The 27155-nt window shown below is 41.8% G+C and overlaps 1 protein-coding gene across 1 annotated transcript in view; it reads left to right on the top strand.

Annotated features, from left to right (window-relative positions):
• The first annotated feature begins 21876 nt into the window (after window positions 1–21876).
• B4GALT1 (beta-1,4-galactosyltransferase 1) overlaps window positions 21877–27155 on the top strand; it is a 54360-nt gene continuing 49081 nt past the window's right edge. The window contains exon 1 of the mRNA XM_072113954.1: window positions 21877–22445. Coding sequence (XP_071970055.1) covers window positions 22172–22445 — 274 coding nt within the window. The 5' untranslated portion in view covers window positions 21877–22171. The remainder of the gene's footprint in view (window positions 22446–27155) is intronic.

The following is a 27155-nucleotide window of genomic DNA, read 5'->3' on the forward strand; positions in this document are numbered from 1 at the left end:
ATACGACATATACCCACGCTCGGCTCCTCTGGTGTCTTTACAAAAAACTGCCACACCGCTGAGGTGGTAATTTTACCGCTAACACTCTGCACTGAGCGACTACTACTGCCGCTGCCTCGCTGAGCCCCTGTGCCACTGCTTATTTGGGCCTGCGAATTGGGATTTGTACCCCGCGGACGTTTGGCTCCCGTCCTCGCACTGCTGCCACCCTGCTGACTCACAGCCACAGTAGCGACTTGCTGCCTGCTCCGTAAGCTGACACTCATCAATTTGTGTTTCCCGGTCACTGCTACTCTCCCCACCGGTGTCAGTATTTACAGCCTGCCTACTGCAGGAAGCAGCGGAAGTCTGCCCCACCTCTTCACTGCAAAGCAGCTGCTGACTGTCCTCAAACACTTCGTCCTCGCTGAATAGTGGCGCTGAGCCCAGACCACCTAGTAGCTCTCTGGCTGCGGGAAAGGAACAGGACAGAGCCTGGTTGAGGACAGGTGAGGGCCGCTGACCTGTTACTGGGCCATGCCAACTAATTGTTGTATCAGAGGAACCCACGGACTCTTGGCTGGGGTTGTCAGATGTTATATTTGAGGAATTGGATGACCTAGTCAACCATTCAACAACCTTTGGGTTGTTGATCAACACACTGCCACTAGATGACAACGGCAGTTCTGGCCTCACAAAATCACCCCTGCTGCGACATGCCCTTACTGTGCTGCCACCTCTGCCTGCTCCACCTGCCACCTTTCTGTTTATAAACTACGTGGATTTGACACGTAAATCTGTCTGTAAACTAGAGCCCCCAAAAGGTATTGCAATGTGCGTTATACAGATACCCCACAACGGACAGTGTAATTTCAGCGAAAATCACTGTATAAACTATGTGGATTTCACGCATAAATCTGGCTGTAAACTAGAGCCCCCAAAAGGTATTGCAATGTGCGTCATACAGCTACCCCACAACTGACAGTGTAATTTCAGCAAAAATCACTGTATAAACTACGTGGATTTCACACGTAAATCTGACTGTAAATTAGAGCTCCCAAAAGGTATTGCAATGTGCGTTATACAGATACCCCACAACTGACAGTGTAATTTCAGCAAAAATCACTGTATAAACTATGTGGATTTGACACGTGAATCTGGCTGTAAACTAGAGCCCCCAAAAGGTATTGCAATGTGCGTTATACAGATACCCCACAACTGACAGTGTAATTTCAGCGAAAATCACTGTATAAACTACGTGGATTTGACACGTAAATCTGGCTGTAAACTAGAGCCCCCAAAAGATATTGCAATGTGCGTTATACAGATACCCCACAACTGACAGTGTAATTTCAGCGAAAATCACTGTATAAACTATGTGGATTTGACACGTAAATCTGGCTGTAAACTAGAGCCCCCAAAAGGTATTGCAATGTGTGTTATACAGATACCCCACAACTGACATCTCACTACTTCAGATGCATGAATGTCAAACAGATTTCTTCCTACTCGATTTTGTCACTAAATAGAACTGCTATTTGGGGTATACAGATCCCCCTTAGAGAACAACCAGGGATTGGTCCACTAATCGCTACTGCAGATACATGAAAGTCAAACAGATTTCTTCCTATTCGATTTTGTCACTAAATAGAACTGCTATTTGGGGTATATAGGACCCCCTTAGAGAACAGCGAGGGATTGCAGCAAGAATCGCACAGTACAATAGCAGCAGCTGGACGCAAATGGCTGGGTTTTATAGGGCTGTGTGACATCACATAAGCCTGCCGGTCGCTGATTGGCCTACAGGTCTGCAGATGTCATCGGGGGTGTTCCTTTCTCCTTCCCAGAGTTCTCTGCCCCATGTAACACGTTGTTCTCGCGCCCATTTAGCAGAAACATGAGGGGAAAAAAACCAACTTCATTCCCGCGAATCAGCATAAACTTCGGCTTCGTGGCGAATCGAATTTTTCCTGAAATTCTAACCGAAGTTAGTATCATTAGAATCGATTCGACCATCTCTAATTTTAATCATAATCTGGGGAGTATCATGTAGGTTTGACATTTCTGACCCTGCTGTAGCATGTGGTCCTCATCTTGATAACTTTGAATATTGCTTATATTTTTACTAATTCTTTACTCTAATATATTTTCTCTTGTCTTTTAGATCACTGCCACTCTACGTGTTTTGTCAGTATCACTTGAAGATTTGTTGACGTCTCTTCTGGGCTATTTTTTGGAGATGATATATAATGTACAGTTTTTGTTTTTTTGTAACTATATACATCATGTATTCTATTCTAGCGCTGGTGCTAATTAGGTGTTGTGTTCCCTGTACCGCTCCGTAGCCTGGGAAAAGATAGGACATGTCCTATCTTTTCCCGTGATATGGAGACGTGTGCTGTATCTTCCTATTGAGAGGGGCGGGGGTGAGCAGCGCTCATCCCCTGCTCCTCTCCGCAGCGCCGATGTATGCCCGTCGTACTACGGTACGGCGGGCATACATTGTGTGAATGTAGCCTTAAGTAGTAGGAAGCTGAGCAGTCGGGGAGGATGTGCCAGGCACCTTCTCCACCAAACCCCCACACTGTAAACCACCATGGGGGAGGGGGACATGATCCGCATGGATCTTCTAAGGGCATACGGAACTGAAATACAGGAGAAAATAGGACATGCTCTATATTTTTATTCGGCTAGTATATGGTTATATAGTGTTACGATGGTAATAAAATAAATGGTTGGACGTATTGTCCATTGAAATTAATGTGGCCATGTGTAACCTGTAAAAATACAGTACGGTACGGGTAGCATACAGCCATTTTCATACAGTCGTGTACATGCAGCCTTATGGTGATATCCCTGATGGAAATGGAGAGGAAATCTGTAAAGGGAGGTGGAGATGAGAGAGATCCAAAAAAGAAGACATTAAAAGTGTGGTTGGTTAGATAGGAAGAAAACCAAGGGTACACAGGGTCCTTCAGGCCAATGGAGTGACGCATCCTGAGGGGGAGCAGGTGTTCCACTGTATCAAATACTGCAGAGAGATATAGAAGAATGAGTAGAATAGTCACCTTTAGATTTTCCAGTTAGGAGATAATTGGAGACTTGGAGTGCATAGTGCGGACAGCAGATTGTAAGGGTTGAGAAGGGAGTTAGCTGAGAGATAACGGGTCAGACAAGAATAGACCAGGCTTTCCAAGAGTTTGGAAATGAAGGGAAGATAAGAGACTAGTTGGTAGTTTACAGTGCTGGGTGGGTCCAGGAGGGATTTTTTTAGTGGAGTTTAAAAGGGTTACAACAGAACGTTTAAAAGAGGAGGGAAACACACCGGAAAAGGAGAGAGGTTAATAATTTTAGTGAGGTGAGAAGTGACTGGCTCAAAGGATGAGAGAAGAGGGTGAAGTACAGGAGGGAAAGGGTTCCACGGAATTTGGGAATTGGGAAATTTCTTGTTGGATGTAGTTAATTTTGTCTTTAAAGATGGGCACATCTTTAGCCCTGAGGTCTGTGACTGGTAGCTGCACTTTGGGAGTTAGTAAGGAATAAAGAGTAAAAGAGTCTTTTAGGATTAGGATTATTAGACTGGTGAAATATATCTGTTTGGTGAGAGGAACAGCAGAGTCTGCTGTGCGTGATTTTCTCCACAGATGTCTGGCACTCCTCGATCAGAGTTTGTACTGAAAATTTAAGATAGAGAGTGGGACCATCTCATCTAGGGTGCTTCTTCATGACCTGGTTAGAATGGTTAGTAGCCAGGTAGGGACAGATGAAAAAGTTGGGGGACAGGGATGACTGCAAGGTTTCTGTGAAGTGGTGAGTATTAATGGCATGTAGGTTCCGGTATGTACAATGGGTTTGTGGATTCTGAGAAGATGAAGAATAATTGGCAGTAAAAGAGAGAAGATTATGTTCTGAAAGTGAGAAGGAAGAATTAGTAAAATTTTATATTAAAGAAAGGATATTTCCCTCATTATAAATAATCAGGAAGGATTACCTTATCCAATCAGGTCTCAGTCCAGCCTGTAACAGCTACAAACAACCAGCTTAACACCCTAAAGTCAATGTATTTGAATATAATCAATTTATTATCCTATAAACTTCTATATAAATTAGTAACAGTCCTCTACTAAACTTGCACAGGACTCCAATACAGTTTATAGCTGATGTAGAGCATTTTCATGCACCAGGAGTAGTGGACCTACTGGACCCCTGTGGACGATGATGTATGCCGACCCCTGGGAGCAGAGTCTAAGGTCCCTTCCACACTGGCGAGTGTGATGCGATGAACTCGCATCACACTCGCAACGCAAGCTGCCGGGAACGCACGGCCCGAACCCTGCACCGCGGGAGTGAACTGACATGCTGAGTTCACTCCCGCGGTGCAGCGTTCGGGCCGTGCGTTCCCGGCAGCTTGCGTTGCGAGTGTGATGCGAGTTCATCGCATCACACTCGCTAGTGTGGAAGGGGCCTAAGTGGTACCCGGTTTTCAACAGAGCCCGCCTCAAAGCAGGTTGGACTTGCTGTGGAGTGGTACCACCTGGTGACTCCACAGGCACGACTTTGTCTGCGGCAGCGGCCAAGGCGTAGTACAAAGTCGTATAGCAGAATCGTAGTCGGGGACAAGTGGGAGATCAGGACAGGCAGCACAGGATCACAGTCGGGAACGTAGCGAGAGGTCAGGACAGGCAGCACGGGGTCAAAGTCAATAACGGAACCGGGGTCACAACAGGAAATGGCAATATCATCACAGGGCATAGTTAACAAGCTTTCTCAATGGCATTGAGGCACAAAGATCCAGCAGGGGTCACAGGAAGAGGCTTGCCATTTATAGATTGTCAGGTGGCCAGCTGCAGCTAGCGTGAGGGTGCACAGGGAGGCACACGGGTGCGACTACTACCAGGGACATGGGTCGCGGGAGCACCCGTGACAAGCAGGGAGCATAAAGTTCTTGCTCTGTCATTTGGAGTGGAGCTGTGCATTGTGGAGTGGGGGGGGGGGGATTAAACATATCATTAATTTGGGCCAAAGAAATACCTAATCTACTCCTGAGCATATCACATACAGCTTAGGCCCCATGCACACAACTGTATAAAAACGGCCGGAATATGTATTTCCGTTCCATAGAAGTCAATGGGAACTATGACGTGGCGCAGAGGACCTGATAAATATCCCCCAATATAGCAAAATTAAGACTTTCTTTTTACAAAAGGTTTTAATCTTTTAAAAACCTATTAAAACCAAATAAAACCTATATTAATTTGCTATACCCATAATCTCACCAACCCAAAGAATAAAGTGGAGATGTCAATTGGAATGTACAACAAAAGATGTAAAGAAAATGTTTTTTCGACAAGTTCACATTCATCTGGGAGGATGGAGAGATTTATAGTTACTGGGCAGAAGTATAGGATCGCAGATACGTTGGAGATGGAAATACCATTTTCTAGAAATGTTTCCAGCTAAGGGTTTGCCTGTGGAGGCTGGATGTTCAATTTTGGCTGGTTGGATGATTCAACTTCCATCATAAGCTTATACACTGTCCTGCAAATGATTATGTCAGATTGGCTCTTGGGAACAAACAGAGCTCTTCAGAGCTGGTGCCAGGGATGTAGAAAATAGTTCACATAACAGACAAATCCTATCACAGTTCTCTGAAAACTAAAGTCTGCATAATGTAGGCCTCAAATACAGTTTCTTCACAAATATTCTCTTACATTATCGTACTCAAATAAATCCAAGTGCAATAAAATAATTGGTGTGATCTTACATGTAGATGAAGCTATGGGTATGAGCTTTTTTTACAATTAGATGAAGAGGCGCCCAGGATGGCTAACCTTCAACTGGGGTGGTATGTAATTAGCTGCATCAATATCTAGTAAAGAACCAAGGCCCAGGGTCCTAGAAGAGGCTTGAAGTCCTTATAATACTGCACTCACAGAATTCTGTCACTGATACAATTATCCTAGACCCCTTCAAGGCCAGCTTCCTTCTCCCTATATATCACTACTATTCTTCTCTTACTATCCTCAACTGAATAACTCCTTGCTAATGCTAATTCGAATGGTTTTTCATTTGTATTAAGGTTCTCCCCTTCTCTTAGAACCTTTCCAAGGAAGTATTCATAAGAAAATAAACATTTTACATAGCAATAAACAGTACAGTTTACAGTAATACATAGATGCATAGTAAAACAAAACATTACAGTGTTAAACAGAGTTATTTATACCCACAAGGTTGGATTGTTGGTTGGGGGGATGGACAATATTGTATGAGGATGTGGGGAAAAATGTGTTGTTTGTGATGTTGAAAACCAAATAATTACAGAAACCAGTGTGCATTGTTCTGGTAAATGGTATATATGATAAAAATAGGGCATTCAAATATATCTGACAGATCACCTGAAGCACTTAATAATTACAAAACATTTACTAAGATTGGTAAGAAAGAAATAAAATCAGCCAAAATACTAAATGAAAGACATGTGGTAAAAAAACAGCAAAACAAATCCCTAGAATGGAAATGCCAAAAAATTGGTCAGAGCAGGTTGGATCTCTATGTTCTATGGCGGTTTGGTAACTGGTGACCAAGAGAAGGCTGACATACTAAGCAGGTTTTTTAGCTCTGTTTATGCAATATAATTTCAAACAACTGGGGTAAGTGGTTCCAGTGTGGGTGATGCGTCCTGTAATATACTAACTGGATGAATGTAGTCCTGGTCCAATCTGAGCTCAATAAAATAAAAGGCTTGTGGACCGGTTGGATTATAATCCAGAGTTCTTAAAAACTCTGTAAAATTATTGCCCATGTCTTTAGAGATTCCCTAATAACTGGTATGTTGCCAAATTATTCCCCTCTTTAGAGATTCCCAAAAAAACTGGTATGGTGCCAAATGACTAGTGCAAGGCGAATGTGGTGCCAATATCTAAAAAGGGCTCTAGAACTTCGCCAGGCAATTACAGGCCTGTAAGATTGAAAGATGAATTTGGATGCTTTTTCACTGACAATGACAATTTGGGTTTTCAAGTTTTGCAAGGTTAGAAAAAAGCAGATTCTGGAATTGTTTTTGAGGTGCATGTAGTCCCAGTGTGCATGGGATTATATATATATATATATATATATATATATATATATATATATATATACTGTACAGTGCTAATGAGAGATCGGAGTCCAGCAACCCCCCAAGGCAGTGGACCTGCTGCCTCAGAGCAAAATTGCTTTCACACGAATGTGTTATTTCTCCAGTCCTGTATTTCCATGACGTATGAGACTGTATATACGTGCCATTTTTTATCGATATGCAACACATACTTATGCGTCCCCATAGACTTCAAAGCATACAGAACTGAAATACGGGAGTATTTTATAAGGCTAGTATATGGCAATACAACGGCAATATAAATGGTTGGACGTATTGTCCATTGATATGATTGTGGCTTTATGTAACACGTAAAAAAAATGGTACGGTACAGGTAGTATATAGCCATTTTCATACAGTCAAATGCAGCCTTATGGTGATAGGACATCATTACATGTCCTCCCCCCCCCCCCCCCCATGGACGGTTTAAGTTGTTGCCAGGTGTCTTCAGCTCCTGGCACCACATCCCCACACTGCACCAATAGAATATCACAATCACTTACAGTATAAACTCACCTCACAGTATAAACAGCACTCCTAAGGGTCCATTCACACTCCGCCGTGTGCTGGAGTGGAGGAGGAGGTGACCCCTCCTCCCCCCATAGAGAATAGCGGCGCACGGCCTTACACACGCCGAAAGATAGAGCATGCTCTATCTTTTTGCATTGTGCAGGCCGGATCGGTGACACACACGTGTGGCACCGTATCTGCGCCGCGCCGTTATTGCTGTCTATGGGGATGTACATGCGGCCACAAATTTGCGGCCGCATGTACGTCCCTGCAGACGGGCATGTGAATGTGCCCTTAATGATATAAACCTTTTAGGACACAACGGACCACTCTGCCCCCAAAACCACCACACACACAGAGTGGATAAAGAATCCACATTGTGACCCTTCTTCATTTATTTTAACCCCTTGAGACCTGGCCCTTTTTAGTTTTTTCACTTCCATTTTTCACTCCCCACCTTCAAAAGTCTATAACGTTTTTATTTTTTCACGTAAAGAGCTCTGTGATGGCTTGTTTTCTGCGTAACAAATTGAACTTCATAGTGATGGTATTGAATATTCCATGTCGTGTACTGGGAAGCGGTAAAAAAATTCTAGATATAGTGAAAATTGTGAATAGACGCATTTGCACCATTTTCTTGTGGGCTTGGATTTTACGGCTTTCACTGTGCACCCAAAATTACATGTCTACTTTATTCTTTGGGTTGGAGTGATCACGGGGATACCAAATTTATATAGGTTTTAGTGAAAAAAATAGAAAAAACAAGTGGCACGTTATTTCCTGTCATACCTCCCTGTCCTATGAGATGTAAATAAATGAAGAGTTTTTGGGTGAGTGCCGCTTGTTTCAGAACACTCCTGATATACCCGGTAGATGTTACATGTGTCATTGCCACATCGCCACTGTACACAGGTCTGGTAGTGCTGGCATGCTCATTGGATGGTGTGAACACCGTCCCACACAGACTTTCTTGTTTTCATACATATAAAAAAATTTAAACCTCCCGTACAAAATTTTTTTTTTGATTTTGCCATCTCCTGGCGCTAAAAACTTTTTCATACTTCGGTGTGGGGAGCTGTGGGTGGTGTAATTTTTTGTGCCTTTAAAGACATTTCCATTGCTATCATTTTTAGGACTTTGCTTCCTTTTGATCACTTTTTATAGTGGCATTTTTGACCATGGGTGCTATTTCCTGTTAAGGGGTTAAACGCAGTGAAAAACCGTTATTATATTTTGATAGATCGGGCATTTTTGGATGCGGCGATACCTAATGTATTTATGATTTTTACTGTTTATTAATATTTATATTAGTTCTAGGGAAAGGGGGGGGATTTGAATTTCTATGGTTTTTTGTTATAATTTTATTTAAATTTTTATTTTTACTATTTTTCAGATTCCCTAGGGTACTTTAACCCCAGGTTGTCTGATCGATCCTAATATATACTGCCATACTACATGGCAGTATATGGGGTTTTTCCTCCTCACTCATTACAATGTGCAGATAGCACATATTAATGATAGGGTTGATACGAGTCAGCGATGGATCATGACCATACGGCGCCATCTTTTTGAAGCTGCCGGTAGCATTGCCTGCGGCGATCAGCAATATGCAGCAAAGACTTAATGGCTATGGAGAGGGCTCAGCCCATCGGTAAAGGGTTTAAACTTACCATAAAAGCTCCTCTCCCCAAATTAAATTATATACAGCTCCTATAGTTTAATTAAAATTCAACCCCTTTATCCAGATTTTCCTACATGTTTAACAATATACAGATTTACCACCCCAAAATTTTTTTTAAACCGTGCCCCCCATCACTTAAATGACATACAGTACTTCATCAGCTACAATAACACTGACCCTGAGTTTGACGACTTCTTCACATGAATGTGCTCACCATCCAGTGCCCTGATGCAGTTTGGAAACTGAGCTGAGTTCTGGAAACCATCATAAATCCGGATCCAGTCTTCAACGGTTGGCTCGGGCATCACTGCAGCTTTTAGTCATTTCCATATCACTTCGCAGGTCAATCAAACAATATGGGAAATGGTGGAAACACCCAACAGGAACTCATAATGCAGGGATGCAAACAAATTCCCAGTGGCAAGAAACCTGTTTAAAAATTCAAAAAATAATTAAAAAAGACCAGAAAAAAATTGTATTGCATTACAAAAAAAAAGCAAAAAAATGTACCACAGTGTCACAATGAGCTGTTCCTCTGGAGAGAGGGACTGCCTCATGTTCATATCCGAAACCGAAGGCCCGATAGCAGGTCAGACAGAAGACGGTCAAATGTGGCAATCGTCATCCAGACATAGTTGTCTGGATGATATAGCAGGTCGTTGTACAAATTCCTGAAGTGACCCTTCTTTGGCCACTGGGCAACAATTGGATAAACCCAATATCTCCTGGTCCTTTTTGATTCCTCGTCCAGCAATGGAGTCTAATCACACACACCGTGAAGCCAAAATGGTAGCTGGTATGGTCAGATGACCAAATTTAGGACTGGTCCACCTAGGGACATCATTAGCCAGGCCACCATATTTTCTAAGGATTTGGTACGGATACGGTTCGATCTGAGGGAAATATGTCCCGTATTTACGGGACAGAATCTACCATGTGGTCGTGTGAATGAGGCCTTAGTTGTAGCCCAAATAGTAGCAGCCACAAAGTCCTGCTGGATTGGGGATGGCTAACAGAACATTGATGCCTAAACAACTATAAAAATAGTCAATTTTAAAGGAGTATTCCCACAAATACAGGATTCTTTAATGTACTCAGGATAAATAACACATTCTCAAAATTCAATGTTATTAACAAAATTCCAACATTTCACAGGTATAATTCCAACCTGTCTCTAACAGGTGATAACAATTTCAGTTGCCCCAGGAGCTGACCTTAAATCTTCTGCTTATGGTTGGGCAGCACAGATTCTTCTCATGAATAGCTTCTCCTCTCTGCCTCCAGCCCCTCCCCCCTCCATTACAAGATGAGCTCACACACAGATGGCTAGCAGCATGGTTCAAAGACTTACTCTATAAGCTACAGATAAGATAAGGAGAAGACACTCTGTGTGTGTTATAGCTCAGATCGCTACAAAAAAATGTGGATCTATTACGACTGGGTCCATACTCAGCAGGATATTATTTTTTTACAAAAAAGGGCCTACATATGGCTTCGCTAAAATCCATTTGTCAAGTAACTTTTTTTTTTAAAACGAACCTTTATTTCATTTTATTAAAAACTGGCAAACATTATATGGCACTGCAAAAAAGCTGCTGTGAATTAAAAATCTACAACCTCTCTCAGACTTATTCAGCATTTGTAAGTGCTTGTTTATTGGATGTGGCATGGGATGGTGTGTAGTGAGATGTTCAGCAACATTGTCCTACTTGATCTCCATAAGAGGGTATCTCCCTTTAATAGTGACTGTTTTACAACAAAGAGGTATCCCTAGACGCATGGCAAATAGTACGTTTTCTATTGAAACACTAGATGTCAGTATTGTGCCTACTTGGGTAAGTGTATCACTACCTAATAACACACTGTCAATATAGAAATGCCCTGGTATTACAGCACACTCTCCATGTTTTAGGCAGATGTTCAACACCTACTAGGGGAGATATTGTTAGTGATAGGTTAAATTACTATTCTGTTATACCTCTGGTAATGAAAACTATGGAGTAATTGTATGTGTTAACTCCTACTCCTAGGAGAACTGCTCGGACCCAATAGTCCCCGGGATGACACCACCCACACAAAATTAAATTTTTTTCATTTGAATTTTTGTAAAGTTATGGAAACATTATAAAAACTATAAAAATTTTGTATCCCTGTGATCACACCGATCCAAAGAATAAAGTAGACATTTGAGGTGCACAGTGAAAGCCGAAAATCCAAGCCCACAAGAAAATGCCGCAAAGGCGTTTTTTTCACCATTTTCACTGCATTTGGAATTTTTTTTTCCAACTTCCCGGTAAATGGCATGAAATAATAAATTCTTTCACTATGAAGTGCAATTTGTTACGCAGAAAACAAGCCCTCATAGAGCTCTGTACGTGTAAAAATAAAAAAGTTATAGATTTTTGAAGGTGGGGAGCGTTAAGGGGTTTTCATTTTTAGGCTTTTTTGTGGGGAGTTAAAGTTTCAAAAACTGGAGAGAAATATTAATTTTTGGTAATGAATATTTTTTGTAATGCATATATTTTTTTCCGTTTTCAAATTAACTCAAAATGACCATTATAAATTAATTTCCTAGTATGTGATGAAGTTTTAACTTTATGGTGATTATTTAGTAAGGGTCGCAGATTGCACTTTCGTCGGACTGTTCACGGTTTTCATGATTTGCGCGTCTGTGACAAATATTTTACAGGGGTTTGCACAGGGATTGTGTCAAATTGTGGCGCAACTGCACCGGCTTTTATGTGACAGAAATCTGATTTGGACTGAGCGCGGGATTTAAGATTCAAATTGTGCACTTACATGCACCAGAAAGAAGATGGTGAACTCCGAGCGGGGAAGCGACACATGCATGAAATCGGGCACACAATCTTAGTGAATCGCGCCAGAGTGCATGATCGCTGGACACTCCGCACTTCGTCAAATGCGTGGGACCGGGCAAGTAAATGCCACCTATGAGGTCATAAAAGACCCTTGGGCGACATTTTTTCCTGTAGATTGGGCATCTGTGAGAGACTCATTTACAGGGAAAACGAATCCCTCTGGGGGAAGATGTTGTATCAGAGGTAGACTGGGTCATATTAATCCAGTGCAGTGCTGATTAACCCCTACAGATCAGGCAGTCACATGACTGCCAGCTCTCCTGCTCTGTGCATCGCACTACTTTAGTACAATGCTGTGAGGAATGGAGAAGGGAGAAGCAGTAATAAACCGCATGTCCCTTCTCCCTAGAGCAATGATGATGAACCTTTTAGAGATGGAGTGCCCAAAGTGAGACTCAAAAACCACTAGCTTTTCCCAAAGTGCCAAAACAGCAATTTAGGCACTTATTGCTACCAGAATCTTTGAACTCCAATCCGACACCTTTTCAATCTTTGGACAGGACCAAGCAGCACAGGATGGGTCACTTTACAATAGCAGGGCACTACTTGGACTGCCTGAGACTGCAGGAAGATGCCATGTGTGGCAAACTCTGTGCCTGGGAGACAGCCTGTGTGCCCACAGAGATGCCTCCGAGTACCATCACTGGCACCAGTGCCATAGGTTCACCACCACTGCCCTAGAGTCTCCGACAACTGGAGACCTAGTCCTGCTACCACTTTTAGTGCGGTTGCAATAGAAAACTGCAGAGACGTCTAAAGCCTCGCTGCAGACTTGGGACCCGGGCCCGCTGGCGTCTTTTGTCAGTAGGCGGCCAAAGACGAGTTTAAGACTGTCTTTCTGGGAATTATAGTGCATTTAGATTTAAAGCAACAGAGAAAATACAAAGCCAAAACGTGGGGGAGACCTATAATGCATTATCATTAAACACAAAACCATTTGGATTTTCCATTTGGCCTAAATAAGATGCAAGACCTAATTAATTTTTTTTTATTATTTAATCAAAATACTTAAAGAAAGTATTTTCCTTTATTCAGGTATGTTTAAAAAACACATATTGTATGTCTTACACTTGCTTTTATTACTTACCTGTAGTCCCACGTTGTTTGCATACCGTTTGGCTGCAGAGGTCAAATGACATAGGGGACATGTGCTTAAAGTGTAGGCTGGCGTCATTACATACATAGGAAAATAAAATCTGAGCTCTTATTGGTTTCCATGGGCAACTAGAACAGTTCTGCTCTCATCTGATACACATCTGATAACTCTCCCCCTCTAGGTTTGTATAGCAGTACAGGCAGTCCCCGGGTTACATACAAGATAGGGTCTGTAGGTTTGTTCTTAAGTTGAATTTGTATGTAAGTCGGAACTGTATATTTTATCATTGTAATCCCAGCCAGAACTTTTTTGGTCTCTGTGACAATTGGATTTTAAAAATGTTGGGTTGTCATAAGAATCGATATTAACACTAAAGCTTCATTACAGACACATTTGATAACTGTTACAGCTGATCATTGTAGCCTAGGACTAAAGTACAATAAATTACCAATATCCAGAGGTCCGTTTGTAACTAGGGGTCATATGTGAGTCGAGTGTTCTTAAGTAGGGGACCACCTGTATATGACGTTTTTGCACATGATCCGTTACAATGTGCCATTGGCACGGGATGATCTCAGCCGAGGGCACCATCTTGAAATTGATATATTTTGTAAGTGTAACTCCAAACAAAGCATTTTTTTGTCCTTGTGACAATAGTTTTTTTGTAATTTTGGGTTGTCATGGAAACAAGGATTAACAATAGAACTTTGTTCAGACAAATATCCTGCATCTGTCGCTTCCCCGCTCAGGTCCGCCAGAGTTCACCTTCTTCTTCCCGGTGTATGTAAGTGCATTGTCTTGCGACACAATTTAAAACTTAAATCCCGCGCGTAGTGTGAATCTGTCGGATTCTCCGACGGCCTGCCCCCCCGATTTGTGTCGCATGAAAGCCAGCGCCGCTACGCCAAAATCCAATTGCGTGCGACACAATCCCCTTCTAAATCCCTGTTCCAGCGGTGGGATCCCCGAAAACGTCGGAAAACCTGACGGAAATGCGGCCGCGGGACCTTTAGTAAATAAGCCCCATACTGTCAGATCTACTTTGCCCTCACCCTCCCCCGGGTAAAGATCTTTTCTGTCTGTAGCTTTACCGGCAGGAAGTCAGTGGGGGAGATTTATCATAAGTGTTGTTTTTGCACAGCTGTTTATAAAATTAAAGCTGAGGGCTAATTGGTTTCCATGGGCAACTAGAACAGTTTTGCCTCGGACAACTCTGATAAATGTACCCAAAGTGTCTGTGTGAGCTCGTCCTAGAATGCAAGGGTAGGGTCTCGAGGAAGAGAGCAGCATACAGTTCAGCTACACAGCATCAGAAAGAAGAGCAATATGTCAACCCTAAACTCAGAGGATACAGGGGGGTTGGGTTAAGGGGCGACCAAAATTGTGTGCACCAGGACTGATAGACAGGTTGGAATTAACTGTGAAATGCTGTAGTTTTGTTGATAACATTAAATTATAGAATGGGATATTTTGTTATCCTTCGTATATTTAAGAATCTTGTCTTTGTGGGAATACCCCTTTAACGTTTTTTATTTTAATAGTGGGCACCAGGGGCCTTTCTACAGGGTGATTTGGGACATTAAGCCATTGTCCATAATGTTGGTGGTTTAATGTCCCAAATTGCCCTAATCAGTAGTAGATTATAATATACACTCACCGGCCACTTTATTAGGTACACCATGCTAGTAACGGGTTGGACCCCCTTTTGCCTTCAGAACTGCCTCAATTCTTCGTGGCATAGATTCAACAAGGTGCTGAAAGCATTCTTCAGAGATTTTTGTCCATATTGACATGATGGCATCACACAGTTGCCACAGATTTGTCGGCTGCACATCCATGATGCGAATCTCCCGTTCCACCACATCCCAAAGATGCTCTATTGGATTGAGATCTGGTGACTGTGGAGGCCATTTGAATACAGTGAACTCATTGTCATGTTCAAGAAACCAGTCTGAGATGATTCCAGCTTTATGACATTATCCTGCTGAAAGTAGCCATCAGATGTTTGGTACATTGTGGTCATAAAGGGATGGACATGGTCAGCAACAATACTCAGGTAGGCTGTGGCGTTGCAACGATGCTCAATTGGTACCAAGGGGCCCAGAGAGTGCCAAGAAAATATTCCCCACACCATGACACCACCACCACCAGCCTGAGCCGTTGATACAAGGCTGGATGGATCCATGCTTTCATGTTGTTGACGCCAAATTCTGACCCTACCATCCGAATGTTGCAGCAGAAATCGAGACTCATCAGTCCAGGCAACGTTTTTCCAATCTTCTACTGTCCAACTTTGATGAGCTTGTGCAAATTGTAGCCTCAGTTTCCTGTTTTAGCTGAAAGGAGTGGCACCCGGTGTGGTCTTCTGCTGCTGTAGCCCATCTGCCTCAAAGTTCGACGTACTGTGCGTTCAGAGATGCTCTTCTGCCTACCTTGGTTGTAACGGGTGGCGATTTGAGTCACTGTTGCCTTTCTATCAGCTCGAACCAGTCTGCCCATTCTCCTCTGACCTCTGGCATCAACAAGGCATTTCCACCCACAGAACTGCCACTCACTGGATGTTTTTTCTTTTTCGGACCATTCTCTGTAAACCCTAGAGATGGTTGTGAGTGAAAATCCCAGTAGATCAGCAGTTTCTGAAATACTCAGACCAGCCCTTCTGGCACCAACAACCATGCCACGTTCAAAGGCACTCAAATCACCTTTCTTCCCCATACTGATGCTCAGTTTGAACTGCAGGAGATTGTCTTGACCATGTCTACATGCCTAAATGCACTGAGTTGCCGTCATGTGATTGGCTGATTAGAAATGAAGTGTTAACGAGCAGTTGGACAGGTGTACCTAATAAAGTGGCCGATGAGTGTATGTGTGTGTATACTGTGTGTGCATTTGCTGTATGTGTGTTTATATACTGTATGTATGTGTGTGTATGCTGAATATACTGTATCTATGTATATGTGTCTAAGCCAGTGATGGTGAACCTATGACACGCGTGTCAGCACTGACACACATAGCCATTTTCAGTGCCTCAAATGCTGTAGTGTAGACTAGTGACTCTGTGCCGGAGGTTTGTAGGCCAGAACAGCAGAGCTCCGACACAGAGCGTCTAGGCCTGGGATTTCCGGTAGGCCGAACTTCCCGCTGGTGCAGCAGGGAACAGCGGACCCCTGCGGAAGCTTGTGGTAGCAGGTGGAACGCATGGGGATTACTGTCCTCGGTACCCTGGATCTGCATTTTTATCATTACTAAGTAATCTATGGCTAACCTTATAATTATGTATTGATTGCACTTATGTAACACTTGTGGTCAAACTTCTATATTATATATGTGACTGATATTGTTCTTTGTATTTGCAATATAGCCTGTTTACAACTATGCCTTGGAGCACTGGGGACATTAGTTTGGTTTAAGCACAGATAATTATATAATTAAATAATTATACATACAGACGGTCCCTTACTAAAGAACACCGACTTACAGATGACCCCTAGTTACAAAAACAGACCTCTGGATATTGGTAATTTATTGTACTTTAGTCCTAGGCTACAATGATCAGCTGTAACAGTTATCACAGGTGTCTGTAATGAAGATTTAGTGTTAATCCTGATTCTTATGACAAACCAACATTTTTAAAATACAATCGTAACAGAGACCAAAAAAATTTTGGCTGGGTTTACAATTATAAAGTATACAGTTCTGACTTACATACAAACTCAACTTAAGAACAAACCTACAGACCCTATCCTGTATGTAACCCGGGGACTGCCTGTATTTGTTATTTAAACTATAAATATCAAAAAATTATGTTTATTTTCTCAAGGTGACACACCACCCGAGTTATGCTCGGTTTTTTGGCGAATTTAGACACACCAAGCTCAAAAGGTTGCCCATCACTGGTCTAAGCTTTATGCATGTGTATGTATATGCTGTATATACTGTATGCATGTGTGTGTATATGATAACCAAAAATTTGTAAGTCAGAAAAAATTACACCGAAAAGCATAATTCAACTTTAAATCTTTATTTAGTTCACAAAACATGATTAAAATGTAGCCATTGGCAAAGAAAGCCAACAAAATTAAAAAGGTGTGTGTTATAATCCATATCACTAATTAACCCAAAGTATAAATATGGTACAAAGCATATTCCAACAGAACAGACCTAATCACTCTAAATTTAATTGTAAGATACATAGAAAACAATGGGATAAATCATACCAGTAAATAGGACACCACACCAGCCATATATACTATATGTTGTGTGTATATTCTGTATGCATGTGTGTATATGTTGTATATACTGTATGCATGTGTGTATATGCTGTATCATAGTATCATAGTATATAAGGCTGGAAGGAGACGCAAGTCCATCAAGTCCAACCTTTAAGAATTAAATAAATGTTTTATCCCCATAACCCATGATATTTTTTCTCTCCAGAAAGTCATCCAGGCCTCTCTTGTACATGTACATAGAGTCTGCCATAACAGCCTCCTGCGGCAGAGAGTTCCATAGTCTCACTGCTCTTACAGTAAAGAACCTTTGTCTATGGTGATGGTGAAATCGCCTCTCCTCTAGGCGTAGAGGATGCCCCCTTGTCCTGGTCACAGGCCGAGGTATAAAAAGATCTTTGGAGAGATCCTTGTACTGTCCGTTCAGGTATTTGTACATTGTAATGAGGTCTCCCCTCAGTCGTCTTTTTTCTAAACTGAATAATCCCAAATTTTTTAATCTGTCAGTGTATTCTAGTTCCCCCATTCCCCTAATAATCCTGGTTGCTCTCCTCTGCACTCGTTCCAGCTCTACTATATCCTTTTTATACACTGGTGCCCAAAACTGTACACAATATTCCATGTGTGGTCTGACCAGGGATTTGTATAAGGGCAAAACTATGTCTTTATCATGAGAATCTATTCCTCTCTTGATACATCCCATTATTTTATTTGCTTTAGCAGCAGCCGCCTGGCTCTGGTCACTAAAATTAAGTTTACCATCCACCAATACCCCCAAGTCCTTTTCAGCTTCAGTTTTACTAAGTAATTGACCGTTTAGAACATAATTATACTTTTTGTTTCCATGGCCCAAGTGCATAACTTTACATTTATCTACATTAAACCTCATCAACCATTTCTCTGCCCATCCCTCAAGCTTCCACAAATCCCTCTGTAATGCTAAACTATCGACCTCAGTATTTATTACTTTACACAGCTTAGTATCATCTGCAAATATTGAAACTTGACTGTGTAAACCCACTACAAGGTCATTAATAAAAATATTAAAAAGAAGTGGCCCCAATACTGACCCCTGTGGCACTCCACTGGTAACATCAATCCAATCTGAAAATGTGCCATTAATGACCACCCTCTGTTTTCTATCACTAAGCCAATTACTTACCCAAATACACAGATTTTCTCCTATTCCCAGCAGTCTCATTTTATATACCAACCTTTTATGTGGCACGGTGTCAAATGCCTTTGAGTAGTCCAGATATACAACATCCACAGCGTCCCCCAGATCCAGTCTTGAACTTACCTCCTCGTAGAAACCAATCAGATTAGTCTGACAGGACCGATCTCTCATAAACCCATGCTGACGCTGGGTTATAAGGTTGTGCACAGTGAGATACTCCAGGATAGCATCTCTAATAAACCCCTCAAATATTTTCCCCACCACAGCAGTTAGACTCACGGGTCTGTAGTTTCCAGGATCGCTATTTGATCCTTTTTTGTATATTGGTACCACATTTGCTATGCGCCATTCCTGTGGAACATAACCAGTCCTCAGTGAATCTTCAAATATTAAAAATAACGGTCTGTCTATCACCGTACATAATTCATGCAGAACCCGGGGGTGTATGCCATCTGGCCCCGGTGATTTATCTATCTTAGTGGTTGCGAGGCGGCGCCGTACCTCTTCCTGGGTTAAACTGTTGACATTATAAAAAAAATTCACATTATTCCTCATTGTGTCTTCCACCAGGGGATTTTCCTGGGTAAAGACAGTTGAGAAGGCGACATTCAGTAGATTGGCCCTTTCCTCATCTCCTTCCACCATGACCCCCATGTTATTTCTAAGGGGACCCACACTCTCTGTTTTTAGTTTCTTATCATTTATATACTTGAAAAATAATTTGGGATTATTTTTGCTCTCCCTGGCAATATTTCTCTCAGTCTCTATTTTTGCGGCCTTTATCTGCTTTTTACAGGATTTATTTTTCTCTCTATACTCCTGTAATGCCTCATCGCTACCTTCACGTTTTAGCACCTTAAACGCTTTATCTTTCTTGCTTATTGCTTTCCTTACAAGACTAGTTAGCCACATAGGGTTTTTCTTGTTCCTTTTATGCTTTTTGTATGTGTGTGCATATTTGCTGTATGTGTGTATATATACTGCATGTTTGTGTGTATATGCTGAATATGTTGTATGCATGTGTGTATATGCTCTATATAATGTATGCATGTGTGTACATGCTGTAAATACTGTATGCATGTGTATATGATTTATGCAAGTGTGTGTATATGCAGTATATACTGTAAACATGTGTATGTATATGCTGAATATAATGTATGTGTGTGTATACTGTATGTAGCGCAAGGTTACCCATATCCAGACAACTAACTAAATTATAAAACGTCACTTTTATTAATGTAATTATTTAAAAAGTAGTAGTAGTGCGACTACTAATTGCTCAGTCTGAGAAAGGAAAAATATTAAAACCACAGGTGCTTCAGGTTAGAAAGCAGTGTAGGGGAACCACTAGTGTTTGTGGAATCCTGAAGCTGTAGCTATGGGCCCTTACTCCGTCAGTCAGTGGGTCAGGACTGCAGGGTATGAGAATTAGTGGTTGTCTGATGGAAAATATTCCCAGACTGAATGCAGAGGTTTATTATCATCTTAACCCCATGCATTGGGTACTGTGATCACCCCTGTGCTCCCTGACAACATCTGACACTGCCCAGCTCACGGCTGGTTGTATCACCTAAAGATGTTAAAGTCCCTGACCAGCCCTGTCACACAGCACAATTCAGAGTTTTACTACAGCTAACAGATGATAACCAAGCAACCCTTAACCAAGAATACTACACAATTAGCCCCCCGACATGTTTCGCCAGGCAATATACTGATGAAGCCAGTTGCCTGGCGAAACATGTCGGGGGGCTAATTGTGTAGTGTTCTTTTAATAAGCAGTGTGCTAAGGGTTGCTTGGTTATCATCTGTTAGCTGTAGTAAAACTCTGAATTGTGCTGTGTGACAGGGCTGGTCAGGGACTTTAACATCTTTAGGTGATACAACCAGCCGTGAGCTGGGCAGTGTCAGATGTTGTCAGGGAGCACAGGGGTGATCTTTTACACAGCAATGAGCGCATATCTATCTATATCATGAGCAGAGTGACAGGGACTGTGTACAATCGGGATCGTGTCTGATCTCTGATCACGGTTCCCTATGCATTGGGTTTAGATGTTAATAACCCTCTGCATTACACATTGAATAGGGACTGTGTACAACTGGGATCGTGCCTGATCTCTGATCACAGTACCCAATGCATGGGGTTTAGATGATAATAACCCTCTGCATTACATTCTAGGCATACTACTTAGTCACTCCGCCTGTATAGACCCCTTGACTCTCATCACTGCTCCCGGATGTGATACATCCCATCTGATCATCTATCTGTCTGGGAATATTTTCCACCAGACAACCACTAATTCTCATACCCTGCAGTCCTGACCCACTGACTGACAGAGTAAGGGCCCATAGCTACAGCTTCAGGATACCACAAACACTAGTGGTTCCCCTACACTGCTTTCTAACCTGAGGCACCTGTGGTTTTAATATTTTTCCTTTCTCAGACTGAGCAATTAGTAGTCGCACTACTACTTCTTTTTAAATAATTACATTAATAAAAGTGACGTTTTATAATTTAGTTAGTTGTCCGGATATGGGTAACCTTGCGCCGCCTAGAGCGGACGTATGTATGTAAAAAGTTGTCATTAAATCCCTGCCGTGACAATAGGTCCACTGTTTAGAATAATTTTATACTGTATGTATGTATGTACTGTATGTTGTGTATACGCTGCATGCATGTGTATATATATATATATATATATATATATATATATATATATATGTATATGAAGTATGTGTGTATATAGTGTTTTTATGCTACATGTATGTGTATACACAGTGGGTGTATACTGTATGTAAAAGTATATGATGCATATATACAGTATGTATGCAAATTTGATGTATATACTGTGTGTTTAAATATATGAATGTGTACATACTGTATGTGTATAAAATGTATGTTTGTATATACTGTATGTATTAGTGTATAGATGTGTAGATGAGCACATAAATATGTGCGTATGAGTGTATACGAGTATATAAAAGTGAGTACAGAATGTTATGTGCATGTATTTAAGTGTATAAATGTGTGTGATTTTATAAACATGTGTGTATAAATATTTTTTAAGGGTAAGGGGGGCCCCATGCAGAAATCTGCTCTGGGGCCCTGCCTCTCCTAGTTCCGCCCCTGTCACCGGGTTATGAGTTATCTGGTCACTCATTCTGTTTCCAGAAAGTTTCTCCTGAAAGCATACGCCAGACAATGTGGAGGCTGAGGATGCGATGAGCTGTGGATGGATATGGGCGGGCTGTGAAAGTAGCTGCTCAGGATCTCTACCCACACCACCCCCTCCTCCTCCATGACACCCTGGGCTCGGTGACGTCACGTGTGGTGCTCCCCAGCCCGTTCCGCTGTGCTGGATGTGCTCGGTGAGCGCGGCTCCGGGGCTGGATGAGTCTTGTCACGGATTGTGCTTGTGCCCAAGTGTGGAGCTCGCTGAGGAGCCGGGGCCGGTGTGTGCGCGATTCCTCTGGCAGTGGTGCTCAGCATGATGAAAGATCCGCTATTACAGAGCTCTGCTGCCGCACTGCCCGGCGCCTCTCTCCAGAAAGTCTGCAAGTTACTGGTGCTCTTCTGCGCCCTGCACCTCAGTGTTACTCTGCTCTATTTCATGTTCGGGGGGGAGAGCAGCTACTACACTGAGCCGCAGCAAAACCAAATTCACCACAAAGTCAACTCTTCAAATGAGCCCAGTGCCACGCAAGAGCCCAGCAGCAGTGCCCCCGCCATGGGGGACTGCCCGGACCCCTCTCCCCTCCTAGGTAAGCGGCATTGCTTGTGTGTGTTCTCCCTGCCCCCTACTACATAGTGCAGGAAACTGTTAGGTGACATATGGACCGCCACACAGCCCTGGCACCCATGTATAATGTTTGCTACACTAGATGTAAAAATGTCATGTCAGGGTGATGCCAGGGAGAACTGTCTGTCCACACTGGGGTGCAATGCCAGATACATTGGGGGTTTTTTGTTCTTTTTTTGTCTTTTTTGTAGCCTGTTTTTGGCACATTACAACTTTTGCCCCTTTTTGCGTACATTTTGAAACGTCCCCCGGACATTTGTTTATCGCCACTATTACACATTTATCTTCTATTCTAGATGTGCTAGATGTGGCAAAAGACACTTGTTTCAAATTGTGTAACATTGCAACATTTTTTGATGAAACCTTAACTTAGGAAAAGTTAGAAAATGGAAAGAAGTGGCTTGAGACATTGAAACAAATGTCTCAAAAAGAGAGCTGAAAAAAAAAAAACGCAAGGAAAAAGTGAGATTGATAAATTACCACTCCGCTTATGCCAGGCATGACAGATTTTATGAAATTACCCTGGCACAAAATATTTTATATATCCTCAGAGGAGATAGACACAAAATAGACTGTGATATGGTGACTACTCCGTCTGTGTGTCCTGGGCTCTTCTCTGAGTGTTTCACAGATTATATACCAGCGTATAATAATGACACTATTTTCCACTGTAAAGATGACTCTATTCTTGGGTTTTTCTATATTGCTATTGCAGTGGTAGAACAAGCTGTGGGAATTGGTGTTCTCTGAAAATCCTTTATTTGAGCCTCTTACATGTGACATCTGAATAGCATTTGATACAGTATGCCTGGCTTTATAGCTTACACTGGACAAATGTGCCTGTCTGGTGATGAAGCCTTGCTGGATCATGGATATATTGCTGAATAATAATGATTCCTTCAGGTCTGGCTGCTTTTCGTTACAGATTTCTCATTAAAAAGTTGCGAAATCATCAAAACGCTTATTCTGAAAATACCTCTGGGCCCTGGTTTTGCACACTAAATTAGCAACTCTTTACTTCTCTTGAAGGTCTCTTTCTTGTTCTAGTAGTAACTTTCCAGGCTCTTCATGTATATGTCCTAAGTAGGGAGCCAAAGTGTGAGGAGTAAGTAAAAAGGCAGTTCCAGGTTCCTGTGGTGAATCCTCCCTTACTTGGCTCCTTACTCCCTGCTAGTAGCATGCTAACAGCATTTTCACCATTTTCATACCCTTGAAATTTTGAATAAAAAGTGCTGAAAATAAAATTAAACTGATATTCAAAGAATAACATTACAGATATGTTACAGGGGAACATAACAGAGTAATAGTTAAATGAAACAATAGAAATGAGGGCCTAATCTATGAAAAGATCATCCAGCAAAAAATGACACCAGCCCCATATCGATATAAAGTATATAAATATTATGGTTGTCATATTGTGCTATATAAAAAAAAAAGTGTGCCCCCCCAATTGTAAAAACTTATTCTAAAGGTTAAGGTACTGAACAAAACCTATATACATTTGCTATCTCTGTGATTGTTCTGACCCAAAGAATAAAGTGGATGTACAAATATGGCACAGCTGTACTCCTACTGATCTGTTAAAATATCTGGGATTCACAAACCAAGAACAAGTGTCTTTAGGTGGCCCTGAGCACAAAGCATGGTTGAGAGGTGGCTGAAAATGTGCTGACATTCTGTTCAGCTTGGTTTTTAATATTAATGACTTCAGAAATTTGCTGTTTACGTATAAAACTGTTCATCTATTAACTCTTACAGGACTCTTACAGTTATGAAATCAAGCAGACCTCCCAGTAGGCTATTTAATACTGATGCCGGCACATACTTTAGTTAGGCACGGCGATCTTTAGTTTTGCTAAAAAAAAACAATTAACTTAAATATGTAAATAGCCCTCCAGTGCTACCCCTACGTCATCTTCGCCTTCCGATGTTTAAATATTCACGCCTCCTTCATTGTCCTCCTTCAGGTGCCGAGAGCCGTGACGTCACCAAGCTCTCGGCACCTATCGCGCATGCGCAGATACTAACTCTCGCACAGCCGGCCGGCGATAGGTGCCGAGGGCTTGGTGACGTCACGGCTCTTGGCACCTGAAGGATGACTGGTACAATGAAGGAGGCGTGAATATTTAAACATCGGAAGCCATCATCTTCCAAAGATGACGTAGGGGTAGCACCGGAGGGCTATTTACATATGTAAGTTAATCGTTTTTTTTAGCGACACTAAAGATCGCCGTGCCTAAATAAAGTATGTGCCGGCATCAGTATTAAATAGCCTACCGGGAGGTCTGCTCGCATGATTACATCATGCGAGCAGTGGTAGGTTTCCTTTAAAGATGACCTGTCACCCCCAGAAAGACCCCCACCAAACATACCCCCCATAATCTTCTTCCCAGCCCCTTTCTATAAATTTATTTTAATTTACTTTGGTAAAGTTGTTCGTAACAGATCTGACCTCTTACCACATAAGAGGTCGGATCCTCGTATCCCCTGCGCTGGCAGTCGGCTTTATTCATGAGGCGGCCGGTCGACACTTCCCTACGACGCCCCTGTCAGCAGGTACCTGTACGAGAAACCGGCAGCAACGCATATATTGCACAATCGCTGCCGACTCTCCACCATGCTGTGCTTATTAACATATATAACATTCGTCAATATATGCAATGCTGCCGGCTTCTCTTACAGACCCCCGCTGACAGGTGCATTGTGGGGGAGTGTCGACCGGCTGCCTCAGTAAAGCCGACTTCCAGCGCAGGGGATACGAGGATCCGACTTCTTATTTGGTAAGAGGTCAGATCTGTTATGAACAACTTTCCCAACATAAATTAAAACAAATTTGGCATATATAGAAAGGGGCTGGGGAGAGGATTGTGGGGGTCTTTTGGGGGGTGACAGGTCCTCTTTAACTACTTTTAGCTAAAAAATAGTTTTCCTATAATCCCATAAATCAACTTTATCTTATATTCACGCTAATAGTCCAACCAACAATGTGTCTAAGCTGATACTATTTGTCCAACAATGTTGTCCACTAGCATGTTGTGTTGTAAAGCGTTCGCACTTGTGTCCAATTCATTCAACACATGTTGTGTTGGGAGGTATTCACATATGTGCACAACAATGCATTTTATCTGTTGAAATAATCGGCACGCTCTATTGGGCAGCATTCACATTATATGTTTGGTAAAAGAGTTGTACCTGCCATTTACTAACACTTTATGTTGGCCAGTAGTTACATTTATGCATTTAGTAATGTATATAGCCTATGACTCATTAACATATTGTGTTGGGAAGTATTCACATTATGCATTTTGTGTTTAGTTGTGTTGGGAGGTATTCACACTATGTATCCAGCAATGTGGTTACCTTTTCTCTAGTTTACTCTGTTCTATTTGAGTTTTCACATATGTTTTGTATTTGTAATTGCTGTATGATGTAACTCTCTCCGATTGATCTCCTGAATCTTTTTAATGCTGTTGCTGTCTGATGTTTTTTTATACCATGAATAAGAACCATCCGTTCTACCCCAGTGTCCTGCTCGGCCAACCCCACCAATCTACACCTCCTCTTGTCCCATGTGTAACGTCAACCCCATGTATGTATCTGATCATATGACAGTATCATGACGTGATCACATCAGCCTCATTGACTTCTACTCCTCCCCATCCATCCATGCAGACATGCTGTGATTTTATATCATGAGATACATTTCCACAGTCTTTCCGTGTATATAATGGGACCTTAGATAAAATCACCCTGGTCACATGACATGAAGTGCCCAAAGATGTAACAGAGCTCTCTCTCAATGTTCCACATAGCAGCATGTTGTGAACCCCTGGAGGAGGCAGGCCAATGCAAGTAACTTATAAATATGCAGGGCTTCATGGGACTTGCTTAGTGTGATGGATTCACATCAATTTGAGTTGCATATCTGTTTACAAACAGATTTTTTTTAACATTGGAGCCATTAAAAGGAACCATTTAGGGATAAGGGCAATGCTATTTAATCATAATTTTTAATGAAGTATTTATTTTGGGTGGGTTAATTTGAGTTAATAACACATTCTCTAATTCAGTGTTGAAAAACCATAATACCATACAACCATCCTATTTAATATTAAAACCCTACACTAACTGCAATATCATAAAGAGGCAATTCCTGTCCAGCAGCAGCGTGCAGATGAGCTCTGGATGCAAAGGGAGGGGGACAAAGCAGTGTTTTATAGGTCAGGTAGCAGAACTGAGTGTGTCATTGTGTCTTAAATCGATCTCATGATCTTTCTCATCTCTATTTTTCTATGTGTCAGATATTAGTAAAATCTTCAGAAGCTAAATAAAAGTGTAGCTAAAACCTGAAACCTGCTATTTATTGTATGATAAGCTGTCATTTCATATATGCAGTTATGAGGTCTGTTCAACTTATTGATCATTGTTTATGAAACTTTTAAAATGTGACAAGGTGACAAAAAGACAGCATTTTTACACAACTTATTTTTCTATAATAATAATGGAGCAGGGGCATTGCCCACCTGCCCTCCAATAGTGGATTGCCCGTTACAGCACCTTAGACCAGTGATGGCGAACCTTTTAGAGACCAAGTGCCCAAACTACAACCAAGACCGACTTATTTAGTGCAAAGTCCCAACACAGAAATTTTTTTTCTTTGCGATTTATACTC

The sequence above is a fragment of the Engystomops pustulosus genome, chromosome 1 (genome assembly GCF_040894005.1).
Source record: "Engystomops pustulosus chromosome 1, aEngPut4.maternal, whole genome shotgun sequence".
Taxonomy (NCBI): domain Eukaryota; kingdom Metazoa; phylum Chordata; class Amphibia; order Anura; family Leptodactylidae; genus Engystomops; species Engystomops pustulosus.